We start from the raw sequence: 22118 nt of genomic DNA, 5'->3' as shown, positions 1-22118 counted from the left end.
TCTCAAGTCTCCAGAGCCAATAGTAAGCAAAGATACAGAAAAACCTAGTTTAACCAATAGTATAGTTTTACAAAATTGGAATATGTATTCATCCCTGGTGACATGAGATGCCATCAGTTATATATTAGGTTTAGTGTTGTAAGAGCTTTTTCTGCAGTACAGTCAGCTGTCCACACTTACAGGTTTGATTGAAATCTTCTCTTCAGAAATCTCTAGGTCCACCAGTGTGACTCTGTGGTCCTCTTCCCCTAGATATCGACCCTAGTCATGCTGGGAAATCTAAAGATTCTAGAGATATCACACCTCTAAGAATCTTTAGATCCATGATAATTTTATAATCAATTCCCAGCTGTCAGGACCCAGGCTGCAGAGCACCAATAACCATGCGCAGAGACCAGAATCTATCTAATATCTTTATTAAGGAAATGTATAGAGTCAATAAAAACAAGTGTAGAATATAGTTCAGAAGTAGACCTTTAAGGAAAGGTCAAATATAGTCCAGGAAAATAATGTCCAATATGTGATATTAAGGTCCAAAGTTATAATCCAATAACCGAAACACACACTTTGCCAAGCAAAGTGTGGGGAGAAGACAAGGTCCTTAAGTCCATAGAAACTTGGCAATTAGGCTGGAAGGCAAACTTGATACTTGGCTAGAACAAGGCTTGAGACGAGGCAACAAGAGCAAAAAACAAGGTCCGTGGTAAACGCGGGATGAGGCAAGGCTGAAAACTTGATCCGGGAAGCAGGGAACTGGAGTACGAAGTCTACACACGATCTCACTCCTCCAGCTGACGAATTGACTCCGCAAGGATTCCTTTGCGGACAAACACCTAAATAGGATCTTGTTTTCCCGCCAAGGAACACTTTCTCTGGAGAACAAGAAACGAAACCTCTACTGTGTCCAGATGCTTGACTCCTTAAAGTTTCCCAAGGGAAGCAGACTTAATCAGCTAATTGTCTGGCAGCTATCCTAGCGCTCCGGCGAGTCGCCTCTCAAGCGCTTCTATCTTGATTATAATAATCCCGGCGAGAAAATGGGGGAGATTTCTGCTCAAGGCTTGTTTGTCTGACTTCTTGTGGGCAAACATCTTGCAGGTGCAAGGGCTCCAAATCTGGCAGAAACGGTGGGAAACCCAAGTATTCCTCTTCATCTGCCACAATAATACTAGGAACGGGACTACATGGCCCATGAGTCATCACACCAGCAGAGTTTCACTTAGAGCAGGGGTCCTCAAACTTTTTAATCCAAGGGCCAGATCATGGTCCCTCAGACTATTGTGGGGCCAGACTATAGTTTGAGAAAAAAACATGCACAAATTTCTATGCACATTGCACATATGTTATTTGTTGTGTAAAAATATATGAAAGAACAATGCAATATTTAATATGAAGAACAATTTTAACCAACATAAACTTACCAGAATTTTAGTGGGAAGTGTAGAGCTCCTTTTGCCTGACGAGAGAGTAATGTGAATTAGGATTGTTGCTATTGTGAGACTTCAAGTCATTTCAGACTTAGGCCAACCCTAAGTCTAAAGTTTAGGGTGGGGGTCAGATAAATAATCTTGAAGGGCCGCATTCGGCTCCTGGGCCTTAGTTTGGGGACCCTTGCCCTGAAGTCAAGCTGGAGGACCTGCAGATTTCTAGAGAGGTACTATCTCAGGCAAAAACAATATATTGTGAGGATTTTTTATTCTTTTTTTTACTTTTGTGGGTTTCTGTGCCCCTAACACCAACAAATATGGAGGGCTGACTAGTTAAATAATTGAATAGGAGCTATTATATTGTGCTGCTGCTATTACTACTATTACTACTACTCCCCCTCTTTGTGTTCTTAAAGGCTTTTGTGGCCAGAATCACTGGGTTGCTGTAAGTTTTCCAGGTTGTATGGCCATGTTCCAGAAGCATTCTCTCCTGACATTCCACCCACATCTATGGCTGACATCCTCAGAAGTTTTGAAGTCTGTTGGAAACTAGACAAGTGAGGTTTGTATATCTGTGGAATGTCCAGTGTGGGAGACAGAACTTCTTTTTTGACACCATTTGGATCCATTGAGAAGTAGAACTGAACAAGTTCCTGGACCACCTCAGCAACATCCACCCAAACATCCAATTCACAATGGAAAAAGAAAATGTAGGAAAACTGCAATTTCTAGATGTCCTAGTCATCTGCAAACCAAATCAACAATTGGGCCACACAGTTTACAGAAAACCTATACACACTGACAGATACCTACATAAATACTCCAACAATCACCCAAGCAAAAAAGCACAACTAAAGCCCTGGCAGACGGTGCAAAAAGAATCTGCAAGCCCCACCTTCTCCAAGGTAAACTGAACTACCTAAACTGGACTCTACAGGCCGATGGACACTCCACCTCAGACATCAGTAGAGCTGCAAGACCAAGAACAAACCACAAGAGTAAAGACAAAGACCAACACAGAGGAAAAGTGTCCTTACCATACATCAAGGGAACCACTGACACATAGGGAAGCTGATGAAGAAACACAACCTACAAACTATCTACAGACCCACTAAGAAAATCCAAGAAATGCTACATTCAGCGAAGGACAAGAGGGATCCTCTCACCTCTGCAGGAGTCTACCGTATACCATGCAGCTGTGCACAAGACCACCAAACGGAGTGCCCAAACACAAATCAAGGAACATGAAAGGCACCATAGACTAATTCAATCAGAGAAGGCAGCCATAGCAGAGCACTTGATGAACCAACCTGGACACAGCATATTATTTGAAAAGTCAGAAATGCTGGACCACTTTAACAACTATCAATGTCAGACTACGCAGAGATGCAATTGAAATCCACAAGCATGTGGACAATTTAAACAGAAAGGAGGAAACCATGAAAATGAACAAAGTCTGGCTACCAGTATTAAAAAACACTCTAAAATCAGAACAGTAAATAAAGAACAAGACTCAGAAGACCTCCCTAAGCACCAGCTGACAGGCCATGGCTGGGAGATCCATGTGTATGAGATCTATGTGTATGTTTATGTGTGTTACAAGGCAATGTGAGAGGTAGAATTTTAACAACTTAAAAGAAGTTCAACATCTACCTCTCACATTAGTACATGAAACTCTGTCATTAAATACCATGTATGTGTGCTTTTTACTAAAAAAAAGCATAGATAGAAAGCTGAGCATAGTTCTTCAGTTTCTTTCTAGAAAAACAAACTACCATTTTAAAAGAATATTTTAGTATTTATAAAGTTCAGCACAGTCATTTATCCCTTGTGATATCATTCAGTAATTTCAGTTGGAATGTTTTTAATGAAAATCCTTTTTTTATTTTTCTCTTTAATGTTTTGATTTTCTGGCTACAAGAGGGATGGTGCTATTTTCTTCTGCATATAATTAACCTTCAGTCTCTTCATCTCTAAGGGTACCATCCTCAGTTTCACCCTTAGACATCTGCCTCTTCAGCTTTTCCTTTGCCTTCCTTTGTTGTCGGTCAATGCAGAAGATCGTAAACATCCTGAATTCCTTGTAGTTCAGTTGCTTTTTAAAATAGAGAAGAAAAAAGAGTGGTTTAATGAAATATGAATGGCAAGTTTATGAAATGATCTGTCAAAACTTAACTTCCACCCTTCAAACATTATCATTCTTCTTGCCAACCTTCTCCCGCTCCCTACGTGCCCTTGCTCATGAAAGTCCACTCACGATTATAGTAACTAAGCGTGCATCTAATGTACTAATTGTCATGAAATCATAGGAGTTGCAGCTTGGTGAGGCACCACACTATTTGACAGAGAAAGCTGTTTGACACCATTTTTAATTGCCATGGCTCAATGCTATGGAAATATGGGAGCTATAGTTTTACATGGTCTTTAGTCTCCTCTGCCAGAATGCTGATGCCTCATAAACTACATATCCCAGGATTCCATAACACTAAGTGACAACAGTTAAAATGATGTCAAAGTGCATTAATTCTACAGTGTAGATGCACCTCAGACACATCTTGTCCAACCTCTTGCTACTGCTGGAAATTCTATAGTTCTGAGTGTGGCTACAAAACTAGCCTAGGGGTTGAACTTTATATTTGGTCCTGTTATTTAATTCCAATCTAGGAAAGGTCTCAGTAGTTGCAGAGTGTAGGGGTAAAATGAAAGTGAGTGGGCTACTTTGTAATTAAAAAAGCAAATGTGAACATTTTGTCACCATAAATATAAAGCACAACTAAATTCTGTTGGTGTCCAGTCAGGAGTAAACCCAAGTCCAACAATATCCCAGGCCCCATCTACACTGCCATATAAATGCAGTTTGAAATTGCATTATATGCCAGTGCAGTTGGGACCCCAATCTACAAACCAGAGTTCACTTCCATGCAAAGAATTGAACAGGATTTTAAAGAGTCTTTCTTAGTTAGGGGCCAGGCTGTGGTGCAGCTGGTTAAGTAGCCAGTTGCAATAAATCACTCTAACCAAGAGGTCGTGAGTTCAAGGCCAGCCCGTGTCGTTGTTGACCTAAGCAACCGAAAGGTAGTTGCATCTATCAAGTAGGAATTTAGGTACCGCTCTGCGGGGAGGCAAATTTAACTAATTTACGACACCATAAAACTTGTCCAGCTCCCGTTTGGAATGAGGAAGTATCCATCAAGATGCCACAGTGGAAGACGAAGCAGCTGCTCCCCCTGTGACCAGAATCGAGCATACCTTCAGGAAGCTGGAAGCTGGAGAATGTTAGATCGCCTCCGAGTCTCTGTCTCTGTCTCTATGTTTATATGACATTGAATGTTTGCCATTATATGTGCACATTGTGATCCGCCCTGAGTCCCCTTCGGGGTGAAAAGGGCAGAATATAAATACTGCAAATAAATAAATAAATAATTGTTCTTATCAATGACCTTCAGGCTGAATACAAGGTACTTCCACCCCATACTTGGTGAGAAAGGATATAGATGAGCAATACAAAAAGAAGAATAGGTATACACAACACACTTTTTCTTATGGTGAAACACAACCACATCCTCAGAAGTCTTTTTTTTTCAGGCTGACTGCCAAAGACCTATTCAGATGAGACAGTAAGATAGGGCATCTTCTCTCCCACCCAATCCCATTGGTTACCTCATCACCAGAGATGTCAAAATCCTTGAATATTTGGCTCAGCTCGCCCTTCTTAATATTGAACAGGAAGCGAGTGGCTTGGAATTCTGCAGGGCCCACAGTGTGACCCCCGTCGATGTCCAGCAACTCAAAAACAGCATGAGAATGGCGATACATGAACTGCTTTTCAACGTGATTCTAGTTCAAAAAAATGAAGTTAAAGAACAAAATTACCTTTTCCTGCTTATCTCAATTCCTATATTCCATTCCAGGATAAAGAAACTAAGCATTGGCAGAGATATTCCTCTACTTTTTATTTTATCTTCTTATTAGTAGTAGTAGTGATGGTGAATTAGAATAGATGCTTTTAATGTTCCCAATATGTACATTCAAGTCACCCAATTGGTTTCCATGCATGCCAGAGTAGGGAATCAAGCCCTGGTCTCCAATTGTAGCCCAAAGGTCAAACCACTACAATGTACTAATGGGAAAATTTGTCATAGGGAAACTTCACCAATGAGCATGGGCTTTTTGTTCCGCAGATATCTAAGTGCTAGAGCTGTCCTGATCTCTTTAATGAACGATATAACTATCAGTTGACTATTATTCTTCACGCACAGGGCCAGCCCTAGGTAATTTTCAGGTGTAAGCAAACAGTATTTTGCCCCCCACCCCCCCCCAAAAAAAAATCACTGAAAAATAAAGGTAGAAGGTAGAGGTGAATAGAATAGATAAAAGACTTACCTTACAAACCAGCTGCACATTCTCTCTCTCTCCCCCCCCCCCCCCCCCGCGTCCCGGTTCAGAGCTGAGGCTTGGCTGTCTCCGCATGGCTCAGTGCGCTCAGCCGGGAAGGGAAAGGGGCAGAGCCATCTGAACACCCCCTCCCCACAAGAGGACTGGTTTCTGCACAGGGATCTATTTAGCCTGTGCAACCATTGTTAGGAATTTCTTAAAAGAACGTGTCCAGAAATGGGCGACCAAAATGATCAAAGGTTTGAAAACCAAACCCTAGGAGGAGGTCTGTTTAGCTTGGAGAAAAGAAGACAGAGAGGGGACAATAGTCATGTGTAAACATCTGAAAGGGGATCACACTGAGGAGGGGGCCAGGCTCACTTTCTGCCGCTCTGGAGACTGTGGGACACAATGGAGCAATAGATTCAAACTGTAGAAGAGAGACTCCACCTAAACACAAAGGAGAACTTCCTGATGGGAAAACCTGTTAGACCAGGCATGGGCAAACTTTGGCCCTCCAGGTGTTTGGACTTCAACTCCCATGATTCCTAACAATCTCAGGCCCTTTCCTTTTTCCCCTTCCTATTCATTTTACAACTGAAGGACTGACAACAAAGGGGAGGAGCCTGAGCACTTCTGAGCCGAAGACCAATGGTGACTCCCTTCACAACCCCCCCCCCCCCCCGTGGCTCCTCCCAAAGACCAAGCACACTCTGTGCCTTGGGGGGACACCCGAGCCCTTCCCTACACAGATCCCCAATGGAAGGAAGGAGGAAAGGAGCACACCTTCCCTGCGGCTTCCCTTGAGGGCACCATTTCCAAAAACGCAACCCTCATTCTCTCAAAAAGATAAAGAACGCCATCAAGGCCTTCTCAGTGGTGGCTCCTCGGGTCTAGAACTCTCTCCCCGGTAAGATTAGATCAGCAGCCTCCCTCCTGGCTTTCAGAAAGAATACCAAGATATAGTTATGGGACCAAGCTTTGGGCCAGTAAAGTAGTGCAGTACAAGAAATAAGCATGGAATATGTGCAATCGACAACTGGAATGACCCCGGGTCTATGATTTTGTATCATGTGATTTTAATGTTTTTTCTTCGTGTACTCTGTGAATGCACACTAATGGAGAACGCTGCGCCTGCGCAGGCTCCAACGGATACTCTTCCAAGCTAAAGTTTGAAATTTGGCGGTAACCCCACCCCTCTCCTCAGAGGGTATAAAGGGCGCCCTCCGCGCCCGCTCTCCAGTTCCTTTTTTTTCCGCCGCAAAGCTCACTTCGGACTCTTCGTTCTTATGTCAACCACGCATTTTAAGCGGTGCACTCAGTGTGCCACTAAGATTCCAGATTCCGACAGGCACGCTAAGTGCCTTTTCTGTCTCGGCGAAAGCCACGTCGTCGGTACCTGCCGTTTTTGCCTGGCCTTTACAGCTCAGGCCCGAAGAAATAGAGCTGCGAGACTCCGCGCAGCTCTTTACGAAAAAAACTCTTGCTCCTGAGGTTTCTACTTCCACCTCGGCCTCGATGGCGTCCAGGCCTGCTCCGTCGGTATCGTGTAAAACCTCGAAAACTTCGAGACCGCGACCGACCAAACCGCCCTGCACGGTGACCACCGCTACGGTATCCACCCGGTCGGGAAAAATGGGCCCTTCATCAACTTCGAGTTCGGTGGCTTCGGCCATTTCCACTCGATCCCGCCTGGCTTCGCCGCCATCTTCTTCCGCCATGAAGATTGCCTTCAAGAGGGCTCAGGAGGAATCCAGACGGGCTCAATCTGACTCGGCAGCTGTGTGCCCGATTCCCCCGACGCCAGGAAAATCGCTGAGGGTCGCGTCGAAGCAACCCCCAGCAAAGAAACGAATGATCCAGAGGTCGTCCTCCTCAGCGTCTTCGAAGAAGGACGTCCCCTCCTCTGGGCCTTCCTCTAGGAGATCCTCTCCTATCCAACCAGCACAACGCCTCCGCTCCTCTTCCTCTCCTCATGGTCAGTCCTCGGATGCGGACGCGCAAGCCTCCCCCGACCGGTCGGTCAGGACAGTTATTAAGCCGGCACCATCTCGTCTTCCGGCTCGACAAGAACTCTTTCCCCCGGCTCAAACACCTGAGAGGGGTAGACAGATGACGCGTTTAGCCCGTGCCGCCCAGGCCTCCGCGTCCAAGGGCGTTCCTCCACAGCCGGCTCCCGCTGCTCCTGAGGTGATACCTCATCAGGACTCTGTGCTTGTTTCTCCTCCCCGGTCCCCTCAAGGGCCCGAGGAGGATGACCCCGATATCGAACGCCCCGAGTCGATACTCTCCGCCTCCGTTGTCTCTCTCGGTCTCGACCTCTCCCCGCCTCACGACGCCTACGAGGTCGACCCACCTTCCCCGACGGATAATATTCGGGCTTTCTCCGACCAGATGGTCAGAATGGCAGACGCTCTGGGGATGGAAATTAAACAAACCTCAAAGGCTGTTACCGACCCCGTTTTCAAGAGGGTTCAAGCCCAAGCCCCGCCAGCCACCTTGCTGCCTTTTCTTCCATACCTCCTGGACGTAATCCAGGCATCTTGGAAGACTCCATCTTCGATACCTCCAACCTCTAAGAAAATAGAGGCCTGGTACCGAACCGATGATGAAGCCTTGGAGTGGCTCAAGCATCACCCTGACCCAAACTCCATGGTGGTAAAGGCTTCCCAATCGTCGGGTCGACACTCCAACTCCCCTGCCGACAGGGAGGGTAAACGATTCGATGCGGTAGGCCGCAAGCTGTACTCCGGCGCTCTCCTCCTTTGCCGTATGGTGAACTACGGGGCCTGCATGGGCGCTTATCAACAGATCCTCTGGGAGAAAGCCCAACCTTTCTTCGCCAAACTTTCTGACGAAGACCGGTCAGTCCTTTCGACCCTCCAACAGGAGGTGGACTCTCTCGCACACGACCAAATTCAAATGGCTAAGCATACCGGTGATACCGCCGGAAAAATGATTGCCCACGCAGTAGCGATCAGACGGCATGCATGGCTTCGGTCCTCAGGACTCTCTTCTTCCTCTCGACAGGTGATCGAAGACCTTCCTTTCGACACCCAGGGCCTTTTCAATTCTGGTACTGATGACAAACTGAAGTCCAATCATGACTTTAAGATTCTCGCAACAAAGTGCGGGATCGATCAGCCTCAGACTCAGCGGACCCGATGGTTCCCGCAACGGTACCGTCGCTACCCTCGGCCTTTTCGTCACCAGCCGTTTCGACGCTCGTCCAGCTCAAGTCACCACAGTCATCAGCAACAACCTCGCCGCCAGCACCAGGTCCCGAAAGGTCGGGGCAAGGGTGCTGCAGCTATGCCACAACCCCAGCGACGGGCCTGACGCCCAATCTCTCGGGGACTTTTCTACCTTCACTACTACTGCCACTGCCATGCCGTTCCTAGGCCCCGACCAGATCCTTCCTCTCGGCTCTTTCCTCGATCGCCTAGCTCCTTTCTACCGCGAATGGGAGTCTATAACCTCAGATGCCTGGGTTCTTCGCATTGTCAGAGACGGCTATGCCTTGGAATTCGAAACTTTGCCCCCCACGGGTCACATTCTCCACACCGACCCTTCACCGGAAATATGCTCCGAGGTCGACTCCCTTCTGGCGAAGGGCGCAATCCAGCCTTCTCCTTCCGAGCAGGACACTCGAGGTTTCTTCTCGAGATCCTTTACGGTTCCCAAACGGGGCGGAGGTCTTCGGCCTATCCTCGACCTGCGGGCCCTAAACCTCTTCATTCTGCCTTCAAAATTTCGAATGGTTTCGGTGGCCTCCATTCTCCCGATGCTCCGACACGGAGACTACTTTGCCTCTATAGACTTACGCGACGCGTATTTCCACGTCTCGGTGCGTCGATCCCACAGACGCTTCCTTTCCTTCAAGCTCCTGGGACAGTCTTACCAGTTCACTGTTCTCCCTTTCGGCCTCGTCACGGCCCCAAGGGTCTTTACGAAGGTGGTCGCCGTGGTGGCAGCGCACCTCAGAAAACAGGGCATTATGGTCTTTCCTTATCTGGACGATTGGATGATTGTCGCGTCCGACCCCTCATCCCTTCAAAACCACGTCTCTCAAGCTCTTTCTCTCCTGCAACGGCTGGGCCTTCAGTTGAATGTCTCAAAGTCTCAACTCCTCCCAACCACAGAGATCCGCTTCATCGGAGCTCTCTTCAACTCCATCACGGAAACCGCCTCCCTACCGAAGGACAGGTTCCTAGCCCTTCAGCAACACCTCTCTCTCCTCCTCCGCAACCGCAGGATCCGAGCCCACTCTGTCCAAGTTCTTCTGGGTCACATGGCCTCCACGGTCATGGTTACTCCTTTCGCCAGACTACGTCTCAGACCTCTCCAAAGATGGTTTATAGACTCTTTCAAACCCCATCGGCATCCGAGCTCAATGTTTCTCACGGTACCGAACCACGTTCGCCTCTCCCTTCGTTGGTGGCAGGACCCAGCGAACGTTTGTGTGGGACTTCCCTTCCATCCCTCCCTCCCGTCAGTCACCATCACGACCGACGCCTCCAATTTTGCGTGGGGAGCCCACATGTCAAACCTCACCGTCAGGGACCTTTGGTCCATCCAAGAAAAGTCTCACCACATAAACTTCCTAGAACTATTATCAATCTTCAAAGCCCTCCGGGCGTTTGCTCGCTTTCTTCCCCACAAGACTGTTCTGATACAAACAGACAACGTAGTAGCTATGTACTACATCAACAAACAAGGGGGTACGGGCTCGAGAAAACTGATGACTCTCTCGATGGACATTTGGCTATGGTGCATAGCAAGACACATAACCCTGTCAGCAGTTCACCTTCCGGGGGCTCAAAACACGCTAGCAGACTCTCTAAGCAGAATAACAACCTCCCCCCACGAGTGGCGTCTCGATCCCGAAATCCTGAAATCCGTCTTCGACTATTGGGGCTAGCCAGCTCTGGACCTTTTTGCCTCCCCCTCGAATGCTCAACTTCCTCGCTTCGGAGCGAGACTACCTCCAAAATCGACTCCCGGCTGTCTCGGAGACGCGTTTCTCCTCGACTGGACTCTCGAACCCGTCTATCTTTTTCCTCCCTTCCCTCTCATCTCGAGGGTAATAGAGAGACTCTATCTAACGCCGACATCGGCCATCCTGATCGCCCCTGCATGGCCACGCCAGCCGTGGTACCCAACTCTACTCCGGATGTGTGCGGATCCTCCCCGCACTCTCCCAACTCTCCCTCATCTACTATCTTCACAGAAGGGACAGGTCCTCCACCCCGACGTCCCGTCCCTACACCTGACTGCCTGGAGGATACTTCCTTAAATTCTCTCCACCCAGACCTGCAGGCGATCCTTCGTGCCGCCCATAAGCTGGCCACGTCAAGAGCCTACGCTTACAAGCTTGCAAAATTCCAAACTTTCCTTCGGGACCGACACGTCGATCCCGCCCCTACTTCGATCCCGCTGATCCTGGACTTCCTACTTTCTCTTGCGGATCGTCAACTCTCTCTGGCCTCGATAAAATCCTATCTCGCTGCTCTCTCCTGGCATTTCCAGCGTCAGGGACAACCTTCTCTTTTTTCTAACAATCTCATTAAGACCTTTCTTCGAGGTTACAACAACCTGCACTCTCCAGTTCAACCTCCAACTCCCGGATGGAGCCTCGAACTCGTCCTTTCTCAACTAGCTTCAGCTCCCTTTGAACCTATGGCCTCGGCAGACCTTCACCTTCTCTCTTGGAAGACGGCCTTCCTAATCGCTATCACCTCTGTGCGCAGGCCTTCGGAACTGGCTGCTCTTCGGGTGGACGAACCCTACCTCCGTTTCCACCACGACAGGGCTGTTCTTCGCCCGGACATCACCTTCCTACCTAAGGTGGTCTCTGCTTTTCACCTGAACCAGGACATAATACTTCCTGCTTTCTTCCCTAATCCTTCTTCTTCTTTGGAACGAAAACTTCATCTCCTGGATGTCAGGAGAGCCCTCCTTTTCTACAAGGACAGGACTAAGGACATACGTAAGTCACCTAAATTGTTTGTGGCTTACGCTACCCATAAGCTGGGCGAACCACTTTCTTCTCAAAGACTCTCACACTGGATTGCTCAGACTATCGAACTCGCTTACCAGCTGGCTAAACGCCAACCCCCCTCTTCGATCCGCCCTAGATCGAGGGGCCTTTCCACCTCTACAGCCTTCCTGAGGGGCGTCCCTCTCGACTCCATCTGTCGAGCGGCTATCTGGTCCACTCCATCCACCTTTGTTTCACACTACAGGATGGACTCAAAGAACCTCAAGGACTCGGCCTTTGCCAGGTCTATCCTTTCCTCCTGCCTTGCCTAATGTTGTTGCCTTGCTCAAAACCAGTTTTTTTGGCTTATCCTTTTTACAAGCTGACCGCTGTCATCCACCCTTTATGTACTTCATGTGTTCAGGGGTTCATTAACGTAGTGCTTGTGTACTATACTTACCCACTGCACTGAAATGTATTTCATGAATACCTCTACCTCTGTTTTCAGGAAATGGGTCTATACTTACCTCTGTATTTTCTTACAGACTATCGCTCACATACAATGTTGTGATTATGTTCTGGGTCCTAATAACAAGGATCGGTTTCTTTGCACTATATGCTGTTGCATCGTTTTCTTTGACTGTTGCACTTGCTTGTTTTTGCACCTTGTGCTCAATAAATGTGTTGTTTGGACACTAGACTGGTTATCGGGTTTGCTATCCCACCTACCTACACCTCAGCTTGCTAGTCTCCATTAGTGTGCATTCACAGAGTACACGAAGAAAAAGGACAGGTTGCTTACCTGTAACCGTGTTTCTTCGAGTGTACTCTGTGAATTCACACAATCCCGCCCTTCCTTCCCCACATGCAAACCTCTCCCTTTCTCGCTGCCTTTGCGGCGTAGGAACTGGAGAGCGGGCGCGGAGGGCGCCCTTTATACCCTCTGGGGAGAGGGGCGGGGTTACCGCCAAATTTCAAACTTTAGCTTGGAAGAGTATCCGTTGGAGCCTGCGCAGGCGCAGCGTTCTCCATTAGTGTGAATTCACAGAGTACACTCGAAGAAACACGGTTACAGGTAAGCAACCTGTCCTTATATTAGGTGGTTTTAATTCTGTGTCCTCATGTATAAATGTTGTTTTATCTCAAGTTAGTCTGATTTAATTATTTTAATGCATAGCTATGTTTTTTTGTTTAGATTTTATGGTTTGGTTTTATATGTATGTTAGGCATTGAATTTTGCTGTTATTATGTTGTAAACTGTTTTAAGTCTCCTAGTCTATTTACCTAATAAAAGTGAAAATGTGTATGTAGCGGAGGTGTCCACTTACACAGACAGCCTGTTCAGATATCAGCCAGCATGACAACATCTTAAATCAAGATCTAAAGCAGTGGTTCTCAACCTTTGGGCCTCCAGTTGTTTTGGACTTCAGTTCCCACAGTTACTAACAACTGGTAAGCTAGCTGGGATTTCTGGGAGTTGTAATCCAAAACACCTGGAGGCCCAAATGTTGGGAACCACTTATTTACAGAGATACTCACAGGCACACCTCAGCAAGTGAGAGTCCAAAAGTTGCAGGCTAAAACCCAGAACCTTAAACCATGGCTGATACTGAATAAGAGACTCCCTCCTGGGCACACAGAAGATTGGGCGACTTGGAAGGCGGTGAACAGACTGTGCTCTGGCACCATGAGATGCAGAGCCAACCTTAAGAAATGGGGCCACACAGTGGAGTCCACAACATGCGAGTGTGGAGAGCAGCAAACCACAGGACTGAGCCCTGTCACATGCACAATGACTCCAGAGGCACTCTAAGTGGCCAGCCACTGATCAAATGATATTTAGTCAAATGCTAAGTTTTTAACTTTGTTTGTCTTTTCAAATACATGACAACTGTAATCTCGGTTCACTTCTGACACAATAAATAAATGAGGTTAAAGCAAACAGAACATAACTAAGGTACATGGGCAGATCCAGCGTCTCAAGCAATGGGTGCGGTTGGTGCACAGGGCTGAAACGTGCAAAGGACCTTCTACCCATTCCAGATACTTGGGCCCCTAGTTAGGTTTAAGGCGGTATCCAGGATCCATCAAATGGCAGGCAGGCAGGCCTGTGCCTTCCCAACCCCGACCAGGAGCCCTGCTGCCATGCCTGGGTTCCCCTCCAGCCTGTGCCCCCCCCCGCCAGCCCACAACTGAGGAGCCACTGACTCCTCAGGTGGGATCCCTTGGTTGTGCGTGGGAAGGAGCGGAGCTGAGGGTTCTTCCTGCACTCTGGAGGCCTCCTCCTTGGCCTCAGCCTCAGGCAGCAGAGTATTTTGGAGGACAGAGAGAGAGCACAGTGGGGCCTGAAAGGGGTGAGGGGAGGGGGCACCATGAGAGAGACTCCTCAGCTTCCCTGCCTCCTCCTTCGTCAGAGGAAGGCGCTGCCTTCCCAGTTTCAGTTTAAGTACCTCTGTCTCCCTCACGAGGAAAAAGCTCGGCCTCAGGCATCGGAATCTCGGGCAAGAGAGAGAGAGAGAACAGTGGGATCTGAAAGGGGGAGGGGGCTCTGTGAGAGAGTCCTCTTCCGCCCTGCCGCGTCCTTCCCAAACTTTGCTGCCTCTGCCTCTCGCAGGGCTAGGAAAGAGCAGCCTCAGGCAGCAGAAGGCCTTCCATGGGAACTGTGGGGCCGAAAGTGGGTGGGAGAGGCTGCAGAAGCAGAGGCCCCACCGCCTGCCCCCAAAGGCCCTTCCTGGAAAAGGATGGGGAGGGATTATCTGAGGAGGAGAGAAAGAGAGCAAGCGAGCAAAGGACCAAGTAATGGAGGAAAACCCAGCTAATGGTTTTGGTCTTTGGGAAGGAGAGGATCCCCCTCCCCTCTCCCCAAAGCTTTCTCTCCAGATCCAGTCAGCAATTCAAGGGGAAACCAGTTTGGGACGGAGGGCGACCAAGGCAGGCAACGAGGCTCTTCCCGAAGAAACATAATCCCAGCCCAGGGAGGGAAAGAAAGAAAAGGAATGAAATAAGAGGTGGCCGTCTTGCCTTCTCACTCTCATGAATGACTTTCCAAGCCAAAGCACCCAAAAGACACGCATGGAAGGGGAAGGAGGTTTTTTTTCTCCCACACTGCCCCCAGTCTCTCTCTTTCTTTTATTTATTTATTTATTTATTTATTTATTTACTTCATTTGTATCCCGCTCTTCTCACCCTGCAGGGGACTCAGAGCGGCGTACAACATATATTTAGACAAAAATGCAATGCCACATTATACAAAGCAAATAAAACATAACAAAAAATCAATAGTAACAATCAACATATAAATATAATTTAAAACCATTAACATTAAGATATTAAAACATAAAAATATAAAAACAGCATCTGGGTACACCTTCCCCCTCCCCCTTCATGGTCTTAATGTCTTCTTTGACTCTCTTGGACTTTCTTTTCCCTCTCTCCCAACAGCCCCCACAAACTGAAAGGGAAGAAGGAGAAGGGTGCCACTCATCTTCTCCCCACCACCGTCTTTCCCATGAGGTTCTCCCCCCCCCCCCACTTTCTGGGAGGGCTCTCTCTCAGTGGGGCTTGGAAGGGAGCAAAGTTCGCACGTAGGGCAGGGGGAAGCCTCCACTGGGCAAATCTTCTCCCTCCTTCAATTCTCTGTGGGTCCTGTCGGCAATGGCACCCCTAGCGGTTTGGCGCCACACGTAGGTGCTTACTTTGCATATAGTTTCAGCCACCCTGTTTGTGCACACATACCATGACTACTCAATACACATGGTATTTCCAGCTTTTTATGTTCATTCATCCAACTGGAGAACAACACAGATCAATTGCAAGATGGGAGTCTAATAATCACAGCATCTAATGGAAAAAGTATTAAGACCCTTTATCAAATTTTTGTCACTTCAAGTACCAAAAAATTTGTCTTCCTACAGATCAGACTTCATAAAGTTCCATCTTTCAGATTTGACAAGGATCACAACAGCCAGCTCCATAGCCTGTATCAACTGTTAGGCTGCTCTTCTGGAATTCCCTTCCATGGAAAGCTAGGCTCTTCCACTCTCTGCTCTCCTTCCATCAGCTCACAAAAAACTTTCTCTTTAAGACTTTTAATGGGAACTGCTTGCATGAAGTTTTCTCATTTGAGGAAAAGGTACTGTTTTTTAATGTTTTTAATTGGGGGTTTTTTGTCACATGTTAATTTAGTGTGATAATTTTAATTGCATGTTAGAACTGTATTATTTTTAGTTTATTCTTTGATGAGCCACCTTGGATCCTAATCCAGGAGAAAGGTAGCATATAAATGGAATAAATAAGTAAAGGATGCTGGGAGCCACCTTTCAGCATAGCTGGAGGGTCACATTTTGTCTTCTATAGATAAAATCAACACCAGAATTAATCTTGTTCTCAACAGGCTCCATTGAATATGAAGCTGTTCTAGTTTATGATTTTACCCAATGGTCTGAATGCAGAGAAGATGTAATAATGTAATAGTCTCCTTACTCAGAAAAGGGAACGGGTAAATTGCCGTGACCTTTAGAGTATCTGGAAAGAGTTACAGTGGGGTCAGGCAGAGTTCCTTAGCCGCACCCTGCCTTGGAATGGAAACCCCTCTCCTCTGCAGTGATCCCTTGAGCTCTTCTGCTGCCATGAGTTGCATCAGTCATATGGAAACACGAATGTGCTGGTTATCCAGTTTAAAGAATTTCCAGCTCAGACTTTTAAAAAGTGGCAGGATGGCTATATGTCGGGGATGTTTTGATTATGTTTTTCCTGCATGGCAGGGGGTTGGACTGTGGTCTGTTCCAACTCTATTATTCTATGATTTTATGAAAAGTGGATTGGCAAACTTCCAGTAATGCATAGCCAAAGTCAAGGAGAAGTTAGTGGTATTATGTGGTATTCCATTTCCTCTCTCACTCGCCTGTATGCACTAATGTTTAATTTGCCATTGACATATCAAATTGTTTAAATTGTTTTGTTGTTGTTTATTTATTCAGTTGCTTCCGACTCTTCATGACCTCATGGACCAGCCCATGCCAGAGCTCCTGGTCAGCCATGACCACCCCCAGCTCCTTCAAAGTCAAGCCAGTTACTTCAAGGATACCATCCATCCATCTTGCCCTCTTCCTTTTTCCTTCCATTTTCCCCAGCATCATTCTCTTCTCCAAGCTTTCCTGTCTTCTCATTATGTGGCCAAAGTACTTCATCTTTGGTTTTAACCTCATGCTATTGTTTGTGTAAGATGAAGGACACAGCTATATATGCCTGAATGCTCTACAACACTGAAGGCTTTCAGGACAGTTAATGAGATTGGGAAATGTTCCACATCAAAAAAAGGAAGTGAAGAAAGGGAATTTCAGAGGACAACCTCTAACTAGATACTTCACATATCTTCCTATCTTGGTGGCAAAATACCACATGATTTCAATAGCATTCTTCAACCTGGTACTCTCCAGATGTGTGAGATTACAGCTTCCATCATACCCAGCAAACATGAATACTGGATGGGTTGGCAGAAGATGACTGGTACAATATATTATCTAGAGAACATCAGTTTTGGGAGAGCTGTGGCAAGGTCTGGGTGTAATGACAGGATTCAAGAGACAACCCCAAAGCAAGATGTGTTTACTTCCAACTGGAAACATCCTCTAGAACAGGGCTTTTTAAGCATTTCCCACTCATGACTCCTTTGCAGTAGAGAAAGTTTTTGTGACTCCACATATACTGTATAGGTATAAAAAATAGATCCAAGGTTTGCTAAACAGGTTGGTTTTCCATTTTGTAGAGTATAGCTGAAGCATTTTCTGCAGAGCCCACTTAACACTGCATGGTGTTGCTAACAAATTTGTGAAAATGGCTGGCATTCAGAAACCTTTTAGTGTTGCCAATTTTTGTGACCGTGATATTGAGCTAAGAGGAAACACAGTTTAAAAAGCAGTGCTCTTAAACAAGTTACTAGGAAAACATGCTCAAAATAATATCATCTCACATGATTTCACTTTCATGCGAAGTATTTGCTTTTTGTTTCACTTTGAAGTTGACTGGTTCTTTTGCTAGTGAAGTTTACAAAGCAGGTATGTTAGCAAAAGCAATTTGTATCTGTCACTACTGCATGAAATCAGATGTAGAAATGCCAAAGTGCCAGAAAACTTTCTGGTTTCCTTTTTATAATCCTGTGGCCAAAGGTAATTTGGAAGCTTTGATGAAATATCCCTAACTTTAGCAATCCCAGTTCATGAAGCAGGAAATGAGTATGGAAATCAAGGTTACATCCTGACTTTAGTGAAGAGCTTCTAGTATAGTGTCAGTTGATTTGCAAAGTAAAATTTTAAGCAGGGACCTGGTACTGCTTAGGCGGCTGATATAAAACCAGTTATATATTTCAGAGAACTGAAGAACTCTGGTGTTAAAAAACAAGGTTTGGGGGCTGAAACATGAGCTGTGTATCATAAAAACAGAAGGGCTAAATTTATGCAGGCATGACACTGGAAATAGCTCTTGTGCCTTTAATTATTGTGCAGAGAGGGAAATGTCTGCAGATGTTGCTTGATACCTAGTTGTCTCACAATCAATGTCTGCTGAAGATTTCCCACTAAAGATACAGGAGCTCTCTCCAGTTTTCTGTCTAGCAACCTTGCTGTGTGCATAAAGGATAGGAAAGCAGGAAGCAGCCTTGTTGTACTCCCTGAAAATTTGCTCGGTCCCTGTGAAACAGACCACTTTTTATATACATATACATTTACAGGAACCTATGTTAACTTGCCTCATGAGACATTATGATGCACACCAACATGTAGAATTCATCAAAGTTGATCTCTCCTGAGCCATTCCAGTCCAGCAAGTCAAACACCAGCATGATCTGCATCTTGGTTAGATCAGTTATATAATTAAGAAAGTGGAAAAACTGCAGATCTGGAAAACAATGTTGTATTAGACAGTGCACATTCAAAATATTTAACTAATAGAATCCATTGCATAGGTATATATAAAACATGTTCTAATTCACAGTACAGATAGAAACACTGATTGACAGGGTGAATGGTTCTTATTAAAAGGGACAAGAGATGCAAAATACAAGCATCTTCTAATTGTTTTTCTGAAAGCAGCTCTTCTGTTGCTTTTTTCTTCTACATAAACTGGTGGCCAACACAATGATTGTTTCAATATGATTAGACAGAAGGACCAAAATATTATGTTGTCTCTAAGTTTTTTCCATTACGCAGACTCTTCTGTTAAAATAATAGTGTCCATAGCATTCTGAATTTGGCTGTATTACTTAAAAAAGAGACTATATTTGACATACCTTGATATAGACCTACTGATTTTCAGGAAGACTAGTAGTACACAAACACTAAATGTAAAATAAGGAGAGAGAGACATACACATAAAAGCCTTTGGAATACATAAAAGACTTTTCCATTCCTCTGCTTTTGGTCCAGGATGGCACCAGTTTTCCCCATCACGTCTAGTCTTTGAGATACAGAACATATGGCATATACCATTTCATCTGCTCACCCGTAAAAAAAAATCATAACCATAGAGCTCATACAGTCTATCTAGTGCAATTTTCTGAATCAGCACCCCAAATAGTCCCAGGAACAGGCCTAAAAACCAAGAGGTATGTGATGATGAAATCCCTATTGAGTCATATTAAGGTGAAAGAGAGATTGTTTAAAGTGAAAAATGGGCCCAGAGAGCTGAACTCCCTGTTCATCCATATTTTCTTATTCCAAACTGCTTTTTTAAAGTTAGGAGCATCCCAGTTGGAAAAAAAAAGCATTTTCCAGGAATGGAACTCCAAACAAGGAAAGGCCAGATCCCCTCCTCATGATGCACTTTAGTCTTTCGGTTCATATGGGTGTGGTGTTCTGACATGTATTTGGGCCCCTGAACAACAGATGCAAAGGATAAACAAATAAGAGCCTGCTGCCTTCATGCTCTACTTTTAGGCGTTCTAGACAAATCTGGCGGCTCACCTTTGGAAGCAGTTAAATGAGATTAAATAATGAGTATCTAAATCAATCCAGCTCTCTTAAGATATTAAACTTTTCAGTACTATTATGGCCATTAAAAGGTATTATCTAGCTTTCTCATCCCATCCTGCTGCATCCTTACACTTAGGATTTAAAAAAAGACACATTGTTATAATGGTTTTGATCAGCAATGCCTGAGGGAGATTACACATAAACTGTAGTTTGCATCTTTGCAGCCTGTTCTGTAGTACTTACTATTCAAAGAATTCTTATTATGAACATCAAGGAGAGAAAAGTAGTATGCCAAGACTCTAGCATTTCTGACAGATAACAAGCAATACATTCTGTCTAAGCACAAGAAATGCATGAGACATCTTGGCTTCAGTTTCATCTTGCCAAGAATGAGTTCTGTTCACTTGTGGAACGTTGGTTCAAGTCCAGACAATGCCTGCATCACAGTCAAAGAGTTCCACCTTGGAACTGGAACAGCAAGATAATAGGAAAGAGATTGAAATAGGAGAATACACAAAAAACTATAGACTAACATCAATTCCTGAGTGTACTAAAGCTATCGAATATTAGAAGAATTAGGGAAGCCTTTGGCTTCAATCTCTACCAAATGTCTTTAAAATGGAACTGTCTGCCGTGAAGTGTTTAGCATGATGCAGGGGTGGATAATATACAAACAAAACACATTTAATAGTCCTAATATGTACACTATTAGTGAAGTCCACCTAAAGATATTTGTAACATACTGTCACACTGAAACCAATTTCTGAAAATAGGTACAGTAGAGTCCCACTTATCCAACATAAAAGGGGCGGCAGAATGTTGGATAAGTGAATATGTTGGATAATAAGGAGGGATTAAGGAAAATTCTATTAAACATCGAATTAGGTTATGATTTTACAAATTAAGCACCAAAACATCATGTTATACAACAAATTTGACAGAAAAAGTAGTTCAATATGCAGTAATTCTATATAGTAATTACAGTATTTACAAATTTATCACCAAAATATCATGATATATTGAAAACATTGACTACAAAAATGCGTTGGATAATCCAGAACGTTTGATAAGCGAGTGTTGGATAAGTGAGACTGTCACAGACAGAACGCCACCAAATAAAGTTCAACACAGTTTATTAAAGTTACAGAACTAAAAAATGCCCGTAAGAAACAAAGGACTAGGCAAACACTTGCCTTCAATGTGAAAAGATACAGAAAAGACTCCGCTAGTATAAAAAACGGTTCAAAAGATAAACCGGATTAAACAGGAGTTTAATCCGGGTTAAATCAAAAATGCTTACTTCAGCCTGGCAATTTAAACAAACAAAAGTTGATAAACAGAGATTCAATATAACACAAATAACTGGCAGCAGATTCCTCTCTGCTACTCAAAAGCTACAGTTGAGGTTGTTACTCCTCCGTGCAACGAGCGAAATCCGGGTCCAGGCACATCAATCAGGGTAGCAACGGTCAGCAGGGTCCCAATCTGGTCCAAGGTCGAAAGCCAGGTACAGACGTCTTTAGTTCACAAGTTCCACCGATAGCCACAGAAGGGATAGTCCGAGGTCGTAGTCAGTCAGTCAGTCCAGCGTCAATCCAGAGTAGGCAATTAATGTCCGTCAAAAAGACGACGGAGGTCCAAGCTATCAAGATTAAACACAAGTTGCACAGAAAAACCCCACACAGTTCCTCCCGCCATCTATGCCCAGTGTCCTTGGTAACTTACGTATCCAGCAAACGAATCACACCCGTCTTCAGGAAGTTCCCCAACAAGAGCCCAAGCGTTCGTCCAGATTACCTTGCCCAACGCAATTAGCCAATGAGTCTAGACCCCATTTTATGCCAGTTCATAACTCCTCATCGCTGTCAGCTGCTATCCTAATTCCAGGTGCCTCCTCATCATCATCCTCATCAGAGCTAAAACACCTTTGACTACGCCCCACAGCATCCCTAGCTGTGGATCCCGTTCCATCCCTCCAGCCCGTCCACGGGTCCGATCCTGCAACCCGCCAGTCGCCTCCCATGCTATCATTGCCGGTGACACCCAAACCCTCCCTCACACGAGTCCATTCCATATCATCCTCCTCTGAGCTAATCATCTCTTCCTCCATTCCCTCGGTAAAACCCTCAAAGGAGTCTTCGTCTGTTGGTTCTGCAAATAAGTCCCGGAGCCGTTTCCTTTCGCGCTCCTCAAAAGAGTCTGACTCTCGAGGAGTCTTACGACCTCGTCTCCTAGTATCAGAGCCAGAAGGCTCAACCATAACAGAGACTCTACTGTACTGATCAATGCATCTTACCTCTCCTAGACAGAGTGACTTAGGTTTTAAGTTTTTCGTGTTTCCTTTCATGCTTCAAATATATTAGTCCAAGT

The 22118-nt window shown here is 45.4% G+C and overlaps 1 protein-coding gene across 3 annotated transcripts; it reads right to left on the bottom strand.

Moving 5' to 3' along the window:
- Positions 1-3286: 3286 nt before the first annotated feature.
- On the bottom strand, positions 3287-20679 carry efcab9 (EF-hand calcium binding domain 9). 3 transcript variants are annotated; one of them, XM_062970440.1, is made up of 5 exons: positions 19992-20126; positions 19067-19114; positions 18527-18628; positions 5088-5264; positions 3287-3522 (listed from the first exon to the last, which is right to left on the bottom strand). In XM_062970440.1, the coding sequence occupies exons 3-5, from the start codon at positions 18626-18628 to the stop codon at positions 3379-3381; spliced, it is 423 nt and encodes a 140-aa protein (XP_062826510.1). In that variant the 5' UTR covers positions 19067-19114; positions 19992-20126; the 3' UTR covers positions 3287-3378. The 3 variants fall into 3 exon arrangements, with proteins under 3 accessions (XP_062826510.1, XP_003217408.1, XP_062826509.1); XM_003217360.4 differs by lacking the exon at positions 19067-19114 and having other exon boundaries at positions 18527-18675; positions 19992-20679; XM_062970439.1 differs by lacking the exon at positions 19067-19114.
- Positions 20680-22118: the final 1439 nt, after the last annotated feature.

This window comes from Anolis carolinensis, chromosome 2, assembly GCF_035594765.1.
Source record: "Anolis carolinensis isolate JA03-04 chromosome 2, rAnoCar3.1.pri, whole genome shotgun sequence".
In the NCBI taxonomy this organism is placed as follows: Eukaryota; Metazoa; Chordata; class Lepidosauria; order Squamata; family Dactyloidae; genus Anolis; species Anolis carolinensis.
Note: the sequence above shows the minus strand (reverse complement) of the source record. Positions and strands in the feature narration are given on the sequence as shown.

Coding starts and splice junctions, on each gene's coding strand:
- efcab9 (XM_003217360.4), bottom strand. CDS start 20,127: ATGAAACTGAAGCCAAGATGTCTCATGCATTTCTTGTGCTTAGACAGA. Junction 18,676..19,991: donor TAATAAGAATTCTTTGAATA/GTAAGTACTACA, acceptor ATTGTTTTCCAG/ATCTGCAGTTTTTCCACTTT. Junction 3,523..5,087: donor TTGACATCTCTGGTGATGAG/GTAACCAATGGG, acceptor TATTTTAAAAAG/CAACTGAACTACAAGGAATT.